Source organism: Tenebrio molitor, chromosome 6 (genome assembly GCF_963966145.1).
Source record: "Tenebrio molitor chromosome 6, icTenMoli1.1, whole genome shotgun sequence".
NCBI lineage: Eukaryota > Metazoa > Arthropoda > Insecta > Coleoptera > Tenebrionidae > Tenebrio > Tenebrio molitor.
The window spans coordinates 6,776,242-6,789,606 of record NC_091051.1 but is presented as its reverse complement, the minus strand read 5'-3'; the positions used below and the strand labels follow the sequence as shown (position 1 = coordinate 6,789,606).

The following is a 13,365-nucleotide window of genomic DNA, read 5'->3' as shown; positions in this document are numbered from 1 at the left end:
TATTACCGAGATCTGACAGGTTATTTTGTTCGCGGGGTTAATTAGATTTATGATGTATTCGGTTCTGTTGGTTTAAATGATTCGGCCTGGGTGTGGTAATGCCGGCCGCTGACGGTCGAACCTTTCAGGAAGGACGTGCTCTCGCTCTTATCTTACGGCACCATCTACTCGACCTGAAGCACCATTACTGCGTCCTAAATATGATGAATAACGTCCTCTTTACGTGGATACGTTACGTCGCGGAATGACAACCGACAGGCGCCGCACCGGAAAAAAATCAAATCGCCAAACCCACGACTTTTTTCTTCCACCATGACGAAGCCCGTTTGCCGGTGCAGTATCGAGAGTTGAAGGCCGAGGAGGAACAACGAATCGTCTCTTGCGATTGATGGGAGTTCCTGCGGACGGTGCGAAGGACAAGAGGAGGTTAATGAGGCTGGTGCGTGCGACGGACCACACATGGGTCGGGAATTCGTCGGCACCGAGACACGGACACGGCGCAGGCGATGTTGCCGAACCGACAACTTCTCGCTGCATAAACCCACTCTCACCAACTCTCCTTTCAACACAAAATCTCTGTACAAACACACATGCACTAGACAATGTGCACAAAAAAATCTACAAAAGCCTGTTCACGATTAAGACAAAGTTAATCCAAGTTGAACTGAACAACTAGCAACGTTGTTGTTCACGATGAACCCACATCTTAGGTTTGTGCATCTCGTACGTCAAAATTACGGTCGAACCTAAGCAGTCCGTCGAGTTGAAATGGATTCAACTTATCTAGTAATTTTCTACTCAGTGGGTTTTTATTCAGTCGGTTGGTGTTGTTTGAATCTACGTTGGCAACACCGGTGACAGACCTGTTTTGCTGTACGCGATTGTTATAATTAGTATTTACAAATTGAGTGAACCGTGAGTAACAACAAATAACACCAACAACAATTAAAATAGTAGGATTACGATTACATGTTGCGCATTTGACACTATCAACAATATTCAGCTCTTGCACGGTTTACAATATTGTTTACGTCCATTGTAAACACTCTTTTTATGTATCCTTACGTTTACAAATAGCTTTATGAATGCCTTATGTCTTGCGTTCGTTTTGAACAAAACTGCACGAGCAAAAAACATAGTAATGACGAAAGAGAAACTGATGCAATAATTTTTATCACTAATTTAAAAAAAAAACCTTGTTTTAAAACGAATGACCCTTATCAAATAAAACTGAAAATGTTACTGTATGGTCATTTCAGATTTGTGCAAAGTTTAAAGGAGAAAATTCGAGAATGTTTGGTACAGTGTTTCCAACCGTACAAGTCAAAAAATGTCATTTATTCAGCGAACAAATCATTATTGAATCATTTCTTTTGCAAAAAAACTGTTATTTGAGATCCAAACAATGAGAGTTTTCTTGGTTTTCTTGGGCTATATGATACTTTAAATTGATAGCTAAATTTGCAATAAAATTATCATCATCAAAGCACACTACTTGACGAAACTACGGACTGCTTGACAACAAAAAATTTTGAACGCTCGTTACATACATATTCACTTATTAAAAACCCAAGAACGCTAATTAAGATTGCAAATTCGTTGAAGAACTGAAAATTGGAAATTTCTAGAGATTCAAAGAGTAAGATATAAAAATGTAACTTGAGTATTTAATGTGATTTGTCAAAAAGAAAAGAATTTTGGGACAAGTTATTGCATTGTAGGTACATTATAATAAATGTGCAATAAGCAATAACATACTTTTGCTTTTTTATTATCTACATTAGGAACTGTGCCTTATTATTCTTGATGGAGATTAGGAGAGTGAACGTTTATGGTAAACCAGAGTTCATCCAATTTTTTTAAAACAACCGACTCCACCATTAAATTCGCAACTCGCACGCATCTTTGCGTGTTAATTCAAAAAATAAAGTAAGTTGCATGACAACATTTTTTTTAATCAAGTCTAAAGTGTTTACCGTTACTTCGTAAAATATTGCCAATAACTGAATAATTTATCTTTCATTTTATGTGTTTACTGTAAAATGGCAAAAATTAAAAAATCAGTTGTGTCGTACTAAGAAAATAAATTGAGCCTCATAGTTTCACGCTAGACGTTATTTGGCCCAAAATAAAATTAATATCGGCTGACAAGTGTCATTTTAGCGAAAATAATCTTATTTTTACTTTGTATTATTCCAAAAGAAGCTTATTTTGGACGGATTTTATCCAACCACCAAAAATGGAAAAGTGTAGGTTTTATGCGACAATTTTACAATAAAATGCATTCGAGTCTGGCTCAAGCCGGTGGTAAGCGGCTTGTTTTGTCGATCTACACAAAATCAATTCTTTACCTATATTTAGAATTGTGCCATCCACCTGTATGAAACCGTTTAGATCGATTTATGATGAAAAGCTGCAGACACTAAAAATGTAAAGAAAACTATTATTTCACCAGACATCCGGTGTCGACAGAAAAAAATTACTTCTCGAATTCTTACAATTATCCTCACGACAAAACTAACGCTTCATTGTATTTAAAACACATTAGAGTCAATTTAGATTAAATTGGCAGTGCACATTTTTGTGTGACAGTTAATTAATGGCACTGTACTAATTAAATTACTTTTACAATTATAATTTGTAGCTAATTTTTTTACAACGAATTCCTTTTTAAAATCCCATTAAAACAGCAACATTTTTGCAAAACTGTTTCTTTTTATCTAATTATACATTTATACGGTCTTCTCAATAACAGGATTATTGTTCTAAAACGTCTAAATATTTATTTTGGAACTTTTAGTTTTCGTGTTATGTAACCAAACCACTTTTCTTCAGTTCAGTTATCGGCTAAGTTTTTTCCACCAACTTCGATAAAGAAGCCATCTGTCTCAACGACTACAGCGTTCTCGTATACTTTATAAACAGGAATTAATAGAACAGATTATTACGAGCTAAAGGAAAACATTTTCATACATGTGAGTCGTTCTCAGTCGCTATCATACCAACTTAACAAAAATAATCACTAAACCCTGTAGTGCTCAACAGGCTGGGCGAGTTTCCAGGCGTTGTGGATATTAAGGGTTGCACTGACAATCACCCAGCTTTGCAATTTATGCATCCCCGTACGCCACCCTTCATGTAACGCAGATTTATATTATGCATTTAACGCCAACGGCCACACCACTTCCAGCAATTTGCATTTCTGAGTCTGCAGCACCGATTCCGTGTACCTAATGTGGATTTGAGCGTTGTACGTGCCTCCAAAAACCGAATCCTGGTTCGGAAGCAAGTTCTTTGTGTTTCGTTGTGTATCTCCGTAGTGGAATTTCGTTTTCTTATTTATTGGGGTTGGCAACGCTGTCTGTGCGCAATTCGGAGGCCAGGCGGGTGGTCGGTGGGTTTTATCTGTGCGCTCATCGCATAGCGATCCGTCGCTCCCGAAATTAATAAAATTCCAGAAATGTGACTGCGGTACGTCCCAATCCTTATAATGAAGAGTACTTGCGCCGATCCCGTTTCAATTATAAAATAATTAGAGTGAGGTAATCAAATTAGCCGATGGGCTCCGAGAAAATATTGCTTAGTAATTTAGCAATTTAGTTTTTGTGTGACGACCGCAGCCGATACGATTACACGGCCGTAATGGGAAAAATCAGCCCGACGAGTACTACCTGATCTAGGCCAGACAACAAAAAGTATCCCAAATAAAAGCGCGCCTCACCAGCTCCATGGACACCGCGCGATGACGCTGTCCTGGTGGCGGGGCTTCAAAATTCGACTTTGGTCTATGCAAATTTGCTGCAGGGACGGTTTTATGCAGTCCGACATAATGCAGTTGTGAAATAGCAACTTTCAATGGCATTGAACCGCTCCGGGTCATTATTATCATGAAATCTGAATTTTAGATTTGTACCTGTTGGGGCTTTATCGTCTAAACCTGGTACACCGCTTGCGCTAATAAAATTATAATCAAAACAATTCATCATTATCTAACGGTTTCTGTACTATTTTGCTTTGTTGGTATTTTTCTTGACATTAAGTATCTTATGCAATTTCAACGCAGTACTTGTCGCGTTTAGAAAAAAATTACAATCTTTGTCGAGTGGCTTTAAATCATGGTGAATTTGTGGCCTACATTATTCCTAGGTAGCGCCATCTGTTGGTACTGATGCGTACGATGAAGAGGACTACCTCCAAGGTATCACTCAACAGTGTACTCTTGTCATAATTCTTGAAAAAAGATAAATAAATCCAAAAATATTATAGTGTTCCCACTTTTCTCCAACTATTTCTGACTTGGGTAACATTTTTTTAGCACAACAACTCAACACAAATAGGAACAGAAAATTTGGTTTTATTATATTTTTCGAGACAATATAAAAAAGAATCTTTAAGAGGAATGAAGAGAATGTAACAATCATAATATGCTACAAAGAAAAATCAACAACTTATACAAAAAAAAAATGCAGAAACAAATGGAATTAGAGAGTTAATGACTTAATAATTAAATGATTAGGTAATTTTGCTGCATGGGAATGTGAAAGATGAAAAAAAATGAAACTGTGAAACAATGCAAGAAAGGATATGACATGAAGGTCATCAACACCAAATTCGATAAAAAAAACAATAAATCAATGCATGAAAGGAAAATGGTAAGCTATGTATAGATAGGTAGAAAACAGAACAGCAGGAAGAACAAAAATATTTTCAAGGCAACAAAAAATAGAGAACAAAAGGAAATGCAGCTACAAAGATAGAGAAGAGATTTAAAAGACAACAGAAAAATTGTGGTAGAGGTGTTGGATTCTCTCATGGGCTGTGACCTTGGAAATATCTGCGCGAAGGCGAAGAGAGAGACGAGAGAGAGACGACACTAACAAATGACGATGTTTTCCGGTCGGTTTGTAGCGCCTATTTGCGTCATTTGCGCAGAGATTACTCACAGCCCATGAGAAAATCCAACATCTATAATAGAAACACCTTACTACTTCTACTTAAAAGTACAAAGTAAACTGTGTGTGTGGTGTACGTAGTTGACACCTACTACGAAACGAACAATAATTGAGAATGTTAAAATAACGAGCGTTCAAAAATTTAGAGTTAAGCAGCCCGTAGTTTTTCTTTTTTTTACACAGGCTTTTTAATTGGTACTTTGACATTTCCTTCAGAAGCATAATTTCACTTTGATCGTATTTCATTCTACTTGAATCATATACCTATAGTGAAAACAAACGCAAGCACAACACCACTTTTTATTTGTTCAACGCTCTTTACCTAACAAAAAATTCTATTGTCAGTAGTTGTCTACTATATTTAGCTAGTCTATAAATAACTTTCTTGTGCTATTTAATTATATACATGCTTTATTAATAGATCCGCTGTTTAAGCTTTTTCGCAAAATAAATGACGTTTGACATCTGTTGAATTCTTTTGAACGCTCTTTACTACTATCTAATACAAATATGTAGAAAAAATATGAAAAATCAAAGAAACAAGTGCAAAAATAGATCAAGGTTTTGCTAAATAGATGTTGACGCACAGACCTAACCTTTTCTTCGTTTGTTTTATGCGCCTCTCGGTACAATTTTAATTGGCATATTTTGACGGGAAGCTCTTGTAAGTGGTCGACGAAACCCGAGAGCGGAAATGAACACGCTCTTATTATATGACATGTAAAAATGTAATTGCAGTCTTGGTGCACGTAGCTAATAAAGCCGTTTTAGTCGAGAAATCTCGCAGGCAACAAACGCAAAACAGCATTTTGCGCGAGTTCCAACTCTTGCAGAGTGGAAGAGCGTGCAAAGTCGAATATTCTTCAGACTGTAAACATGTATGCGAAATTGCACACAGCCAGCGATTTAATTACAATTATGAAGTTTGTTTGAAAACGTGTAAATCTGTTTGAGAAATTGAAATTTTCTGGCGCGTTAGTCATATGGTCTTGCTGTCGCGCCCGTTGTTTCTTTATTGTTCTGTTTAAATTGCAAATCTAGTTTACTTCATAAGATTATTTTCGGTATAGACGACGTCGCAGCACTTAAACGTTCACTCTTCTACTAAATTAATTTCGGATTCATTGTAAATTCCCCTCGTAACTGAAGTCCTTGGAGGGTAGGCTCCCGCGCCCCCCTCCTTTTATTAAAAACGGGGACGACAGTCACGCAATAAACATCATTCTGGAGGAATGACAAAGTTTATAAATAATAAAAGTTGCGGCCGTTTTACTCCAATAAGTCGCCGGATTAGCATAGGAATTGAGCGTTTCGCCGACTGGAAAAAAATTTCTCGGTGGCGGCGCAGTTAATAAATACAGAAAGCGAGACGGTTTTCGCCTTAAATACGGACATGTTAACGCATAACTAGTTTGTCAGATTTTTACAGTCTGTCCGGGGGCTCTGAAAAACAAGCACACACGCTGGTCTATCATTTTAATTTATAATTCTAGAGACAAATGTTTAATTAATGAAGACTTTTCCTTTTTGTACGCAACAAGCCAGCTCGCCACGTCCCTCCATATCAAATTTTAATGAGCCCGTCCCTTATATACGACCGCATTCGTAATAATAATTTAATACTCTTCAATACATTTTCATAAAACGGCCGTATCTCATACGGCGTTTTTGCTGTAATTCTGGTTTACAGCTGTATTAAATCAGTATTTTCAAACGCGTTCCGTTCCTCCTATCAACTAATATACAATTCTGCAAGTAGCCCCATAAAAAATTCAAAATCGCCGTACCAGTATTTAAATTTCAAAAGTCAATAAATTCGAACGGATTACCGGTCGGCTTTGGATACAATCGCGGATTAAGTTATAACTTGATGATTGAATTCCCTATTTATTGCCGGATTTCGCCCGTTTCAAATCATTACAGGAGGCGCACCAAAAGACGAAAATTTATTGTTGGCCCACCTCGTCAACCGTCACACCACTCTTCTTCTCGGAGTTTCGACGACTCCGCAATCGCACTTCTATCGTTCGGTTACACTCTAACGACTTCATTTACATACCGAAATTAACTGTCAATCATTAGAACCAACAAAAGAAAACGATAATTGTGATTTTATTAACGCCACTTATCGTACCGTGCGTTAAACACAACGCGTTCGGAAATAACGGCGTAATTAAACATTTTACATAATCAACACCAACTTGTACTAATTAAATGTTTAGGCTTTTCATTGCTAACAACGCGACCGAATGTCTACAGACCAGAATACCAAATTGGCCAATTAGCTCCCTAGTAACAATATGGCCGCACTTATCCGAATCGTTGCTCATTTGGTAATTTTTAATCAGCCGACTCCATGGGACCCAAATTATTCTTTCACTTAACAGCTAACAACAACAACAATTATTTACTGTTTATCGCTATGTGCCACACCGGGCACCACTCTCCAGGACCATCACCAAACAAGTCTTCTCACACCTTTCGATTATTACCCAGGAGAACTCTTCCAATAAATTTTGAAACGTTGAATTTAGACAAAACATGAAGATACATATCTAAAGAAGATCTAGAAGATCACATCTTACAAACCTCCTCAAACGCTCCAATCATTCTTGTGATGAACTTTTCTAAACAATTGTTGAAAATGTAATTTAAGCAGAAAAGGAAAGGCAACAACTTTTTCCGTTTTCCACTCGAAACGTTTAATGCGATCTAAATTGAATTTGTTTACAGTTTACGTAAACGTCAACACGAATGACAATTTGTGCGACGTCTGGAACAATAATTTTTGTTAGGTTGGCAGTGGTGCAATTTTGACGTTGCTGTCATTCAAAGATGCGTTCCAGGCCCGTTCAAATTCGGGAAATTCGTAACGAATTCTTTTTTCTGTGTCGATTCCGTCGAATTTTGCATGATTTGGCTACGAAATGATCTGTAAATCGTCCAAATTACGTCATCGTCTCTGGCTGAGTCCGCATCAGCGAATTGAATTGAAAGGAGATCTAGAAGATCACATCTAGCAAGTTTCCTCACACGTTTCAATCATTCTTTTGATGAATTCTTCTAAACAACTTATGAAAATTTTAATTTAAGCAGAAAGCAGAAGCGTCTAAAGAAGATCTAGAAGATCACATCTTACTCATAGATCATTTGCACCATTCTGGTAGAACTATCTCATGATCATTTTTTCAGATGTAGGAATGCTGTTCAGATCAAAATTTCTCTTCTGTTTATAGAAAGAAAAATTTTGAATGCAAAGAAACTTGTAACAGATGGATCTGGACAGTACCTGATTGGGTGTATCGCTACTTCTGAGGTAGGTAAAACCAATTACAAATGACAACCAGCGGTTGTTTCACAGTACCAATCTTGCAAAAAAACTTCCAGAACCATTCTGCTACTAGGAGAAGGTTGGTTGGTTTAGAGAGTCTATGAAATCTGATCAAATCAGAAAGCTTTTAGACAGCACCAAGTAGAGAATGTACCGATAAAAATAGATATTGAAAATATTATGAGAAAATATGACGTTGCTTCATGAGGACCTGAGGACAATGTGAGTTGCTTAATATAATTTTATACTGGCTACGGCTATAAAGTTTTTGAATGAGTTTGCTCTAAGAAAGTTCGGGGCACTCATCTTGTGTTTTGCAAATGAAATAACCAGATCTGTTGCTGAGACAAAAACAGGATCGCTTTGCACCACTGACTGTGGTGCAACTTTGCTGTCCAAAAAGTTGTGCCAACTTCCTTGTATGGTGATCGATTCTGATCGTAATGAATCGCAAGAGAGACTTTGGAGGTGGGACGGGTTCATGGTCCCCAAATGTCCGTTTCGTTGTATCGCAGCTCCACGAACTCCGAAACGCAATCATCCAAATTCAGAATGAATCCGAAAAACCTCAGATTTAAACGTTTCATACAGACTGTTCCGCTCATTAGACCGAATTGGAGCGAAGTAGTTACGGCAATCGCCCTCACAATTGGAAGTTTGTTCGCTTTTTTCCATTAGGTATCCTCCTCCCAAATACATCTTGAATGTGATTATTACGGGAGATGGAATGCCATTTACGTGTCATCACAACATAAAAAAACAAAATTGAAACGAGACTCTAATACGAAAACAATTTTCATTTTTTCGATGTAATTTTCGTTTCCCTCAATTTACGTTCCATCTGCAGGGTTAATTCCCTCTGTTGGCGCGTTATCCTCCTGAAGATTTTTACGTGGGGCTTTCCGAAGATGGGGATTATCGATACCGGGGACGTCTCAATATACCTGAATTTTTCGTATCAGCCCGGCCCATTTTTCAATCACGAGCGAGATAAAATCTGGGGCCGTTGCGCATCACTCTTTATTTTCTAATCCGGTGACCTGAGCTTTACCCGAGCCGAGCTTGGGTCTTACCTGGCTCGAAAAATAATGACCCCGCTCGATTTTAATTTGTGTCATATTTAAGTGCAATTATTGTGAATGAGGGGTCGGCAATAATGAATTATTAACTAAATTGGCCCTCATTGCCGGCGCAATTTTAATGGCCGGTTTCTGGCCCCGGACTTTATGAGTGCAATGGGACTGCACGAATTTCCAACCGCGCACACAAGAAACAAAGTATAATTATAGTTTCAACAAAATCCATAACCATCGATATCGTGTTGCAAAAAATATGGTAATTTAATTACGGTGCAGGCAGAAATTGGTGGTTCTCGACGGTTTGATTATCTCAAATTTTCGATAATCAATTTTCACAATTTTGACACGTCTGTTAATATCATAGATTCGTCTTAATTAGGAGCGATTGATTTGCAAATGGGACGATCTCTGCGTTGTGTTATAAATCAATTTGGTGGTAATTTGACAGGGGAATCGGCTGAATCGCGTGTTTTCTCAAAATCGAAATGGAAATGAGTGGAGCGAAGAAGATTTGGGGGCAAACAATTATGGAAAATTGTTAAAAGCAAGTCATAGGGCAGAGGCGTGCCGAAATATTTTCGAATTTATTCCGACAGTCCGGCATTCACAGGCTAATGGGAAACCGACGAGTCATCGTCAATATATATTCAAATTTAAATCCCCTCGACCGAGGGGGCAACCCCCAGTGCATTTCTGTGCACGGAATACAAAGATCAATCAAAAGCACTTTGCTCGCACGCACTGCTAATGAGAAAAACGCTTGTGTATTATGTGTAGTCGAAGAAATTTCTCGACGAGACAAAGTGGTTTGTTCTCTAATGAAGGTTGTGTAGCTTACTGGAAACTTTTACCTGAACTGTCTGTCTAAATTGCTGTCGGCTCAATTTGCTCGAGGCAAACCGATTAGGAACCCACCGATTAAGTCAATTTCGACGGAACTACACAACAAAAACTGTATCCAATTTTATATTACCCGCGAGAAAAACTCACATACAAAATACGCATCAGGATTCCTAGATTGCCTACAAAAAAATTAATAACTTTCTACACAGACGACGCATTCCGATAGCATCTCACGGACGTTTACTACAAATAGGCAATTTATCATTTTAATTGGCGGCGAGCGCATCGGCCACGCACCACCCTCAAAAAGCTCGCGCCACCCCGATTGCAACCGAAGCTGTAACACTCATATTTTCATTCGGTGGCTGTAAACATCAAAAGTACCCAGCAATACGCCGTGCGGAAAACAGCGAACACGTGTCCAAAGTGGTTTTTCAATAATCTAGGCCCTAATAAAGAAAAACGATTGACAAAGCAAGAAAACAGTACCGAAGATCATTTCTTGCAAATTTTCTAATGCGGATATTTGACAAAAACTGCTGAATTGAGTCGTAGGACCAAAAACATATTTTGAGAGTTGACAGAACGATGGATTCATGAATACTTTATAAACACCGCTCACGTTGTTTTGGCATAATGGAAGGCCATGGTTTATTTTTTTAACGTTGGACACACTGTTTGATTTCCGTCACTAAAGTGCCTGACATGCGGACCTATCAAAATGAATATAACATGTTGCTGAATTTCCCGCGATCTCCGAGTATTCTGCTATTGCAAACTAGTAAAACTGGCAACAATGCACTAGATATTGGCGATATTTATAACCTCAAACTGAGAAAAACATAACCTAGTTCAACAGACAGCTTTACTACCAAATTAAATAGGTACAAAATTTCCACGGCCTCTTAATAATATGCCTAAACAACGTGAATGCATTTTATACACAAAGTTTTAGCTAGTTGACAGAAAATTCCTAACTTCAGTGGTTTTTTGAATAGGTTCAAACAAATAAGCAGTAATGTTGCTTGTACGAAAAAAAGTACAGGATCTTTTATGTAACAATTTTGCTAATCTATATAGCTATTTGATAATACATAACCTAAAATCGAGGGTTAAGAGATATTTGTCAAAAACTTTTTTTAACAGTTCTTGTGCGGTGTAATTTTTTTCCGAGACGAGGGATTGACAATTACTTTTGACATATTATTTATAACTACTAAATGAACGTACATACAAAATTTCTACTAGCTTGGAGAAAATTCTTTTCTTCAGTGCGTTTTTGAACATAATCACTGGACTATATCCAAGGTGAAATGTACTAAGTTGCAATGCGTGAAAATGCTCGCTTGTACAAAAACAGCATAGGAACTTTTATGTAGCAATTTTCCTAATCTATGTTTTTGATACTAAGCGTTTCAGTCCTAAGACCAATGGATACGGAGATATTTACTGAAAACCTTGTTTTGACAGCTCTCATGCGGTATAATTTCTTTGCCGAACGAGGGCTTGACGGGTACTTTTTATAAATAATTGACAGGTACAAAACGAAAGTACTGATCGAATTTGTGTTGGTCTGTCGAAAATTCCAAACTCCGGTGAGTTCTTGACATTGCCCGGAGTCGAACGTATCCTATGACACAACATGATTTTTATAGGGCACAATCCGGGCCTGGTTCGTGCCGAAGTTAGCGTTATCGCGATCTGGGATCGCATCTACCGATTGATTTTACCCAGATTTGTGTCTGCGGATTGATCCAACCCGACCAAGAGGCAACTTTCGATCAGATTCTCGTCGGTGGATGGCGAGGATCACACATAAAATGTAAAGTTGGGTCAGTGGTTTTTGTGAGGTTCGCTTTTTCAATTCGGAGAGGGTCGTTTGCATGTTGGCAGATATTCGAATAATTCGGGGACGAATCGTCGATCAAATCGTGTGACGTCCGTTGGACGTAATCTGTGTAATTTATGCGATTGTTGCATGACACGCGTTGCAATGCAAATAGTGCAAAAATTGCCGCGTATTGCAGCATTTTAAATTGCATCGTTTTGCGGCGAAATGATTAACGACTCCCGAAAATTGCCTTATTAATATTGATGGTGCGAGTTTTCGGATCGGGATTAGAACCGGAGTCGTGTCGTAACCCCTTGACACGAGAGCTCGCGGTGCTCCGGGACGCGGCGGTCTCGCTATCACCGGAGTTTTTGTCGAGCTTTACTATCTGTCTTTTGATCGCGACCGCCGAGATCTTGTGCACTTCGTGACTGTTGGCATCGATGTTGCTGAATCATATCGGGAGAGCAGGTGCACTTTATTACGAAAAAATCGCTTTCTTTGTCTCACCACCACTTGCGGAAAACATTTTCCACGCGTGTGGGACTCGCTTGTGGTCTTGCAGGGGCGAGACAATAAAAGTCTGGAATACAAATATGGCAGCTTACCCTTTCAAGACAAGTAGCTCTGCATTGTGCGACCCTTAGGGGACTTCCTACATCCTGCTCTCCGCCAATAAAAATCGCCATGCACGACGTGATCGTGGCCAGGGTTGTGACCGATCGCCAGAACAGCGCCATTTCTCGATGTCGCAATCAAAAAATCAACACAAATTCAGAAATCAAACGAAATCCGTCGCACTCAATACAAACACATTCACAAAAAAATCAAACACTGCGGAAATCATACAGAATCGAAATTAAACGAGCACTTAAACTGGACGCGGCTCGCGTTTCGGCTGGTTACCGAGTATCTTCAGCACTTCGTGTTTAGGTTGTTCGCGCGGTTACAGAAAGAGTGGAACGCGACTCTCATGCGACCATCTCCACCACCCAAACTGAACTGAACTGAATGTAAATCGGAACTACACTAGCGCTCTATCCAACTCCGGTTGAGTGGGAAGTCGGCTTGCGTTCGGGCAAGAACGGTCCTTGCTCTTCTCTCAGGGGTTGTTGCAAAGGGGTTGATTTCGCCCGGCTCACAATACCCCACCCTCTACTCGACAGTATTTGCAGATCAGCGTGGGCTCCAAGAAAATGAAAGACGACGTTCTTCACGGATTAATTGGTCGAAACGTCGCCAGATTCTACAAACGGCCTTACAAAATTCAAGGACCTCGATTTGTGGCTCGTTCTAACGCAAAAAATTACTACAAAAAAGATCACAAGA

At 38.8% G+C, this 13,365-nt stretch overlaps 1 protein-coding gene across 1 annotated transcript in view; it reads right to left on the bottom strand.

Moving 5' to 3' along the window:
- The window catches only part of LOC138132766 (uncharacterized), a 61,167-nt gene extending 48,103 nt beyond the window's left edge, over window positions 1-13,064 (bottom strand). Inside the window, exon 1 of the mRNA XM_069050393.1 lies at window positions 12,645-13,064. Coding sequence (XP_068906494.1) covers window positions 12,645-12,776 — 132 coding nt within the window. The 5' untranslated portion in view covers window positions 12,777-13,064. The remainder of the gene's footprint in view (window positions 1-12,644) is intronic.
- Between the last annotated feature and the right edge of the window lie 301 nt (window positions 13,065-13,365).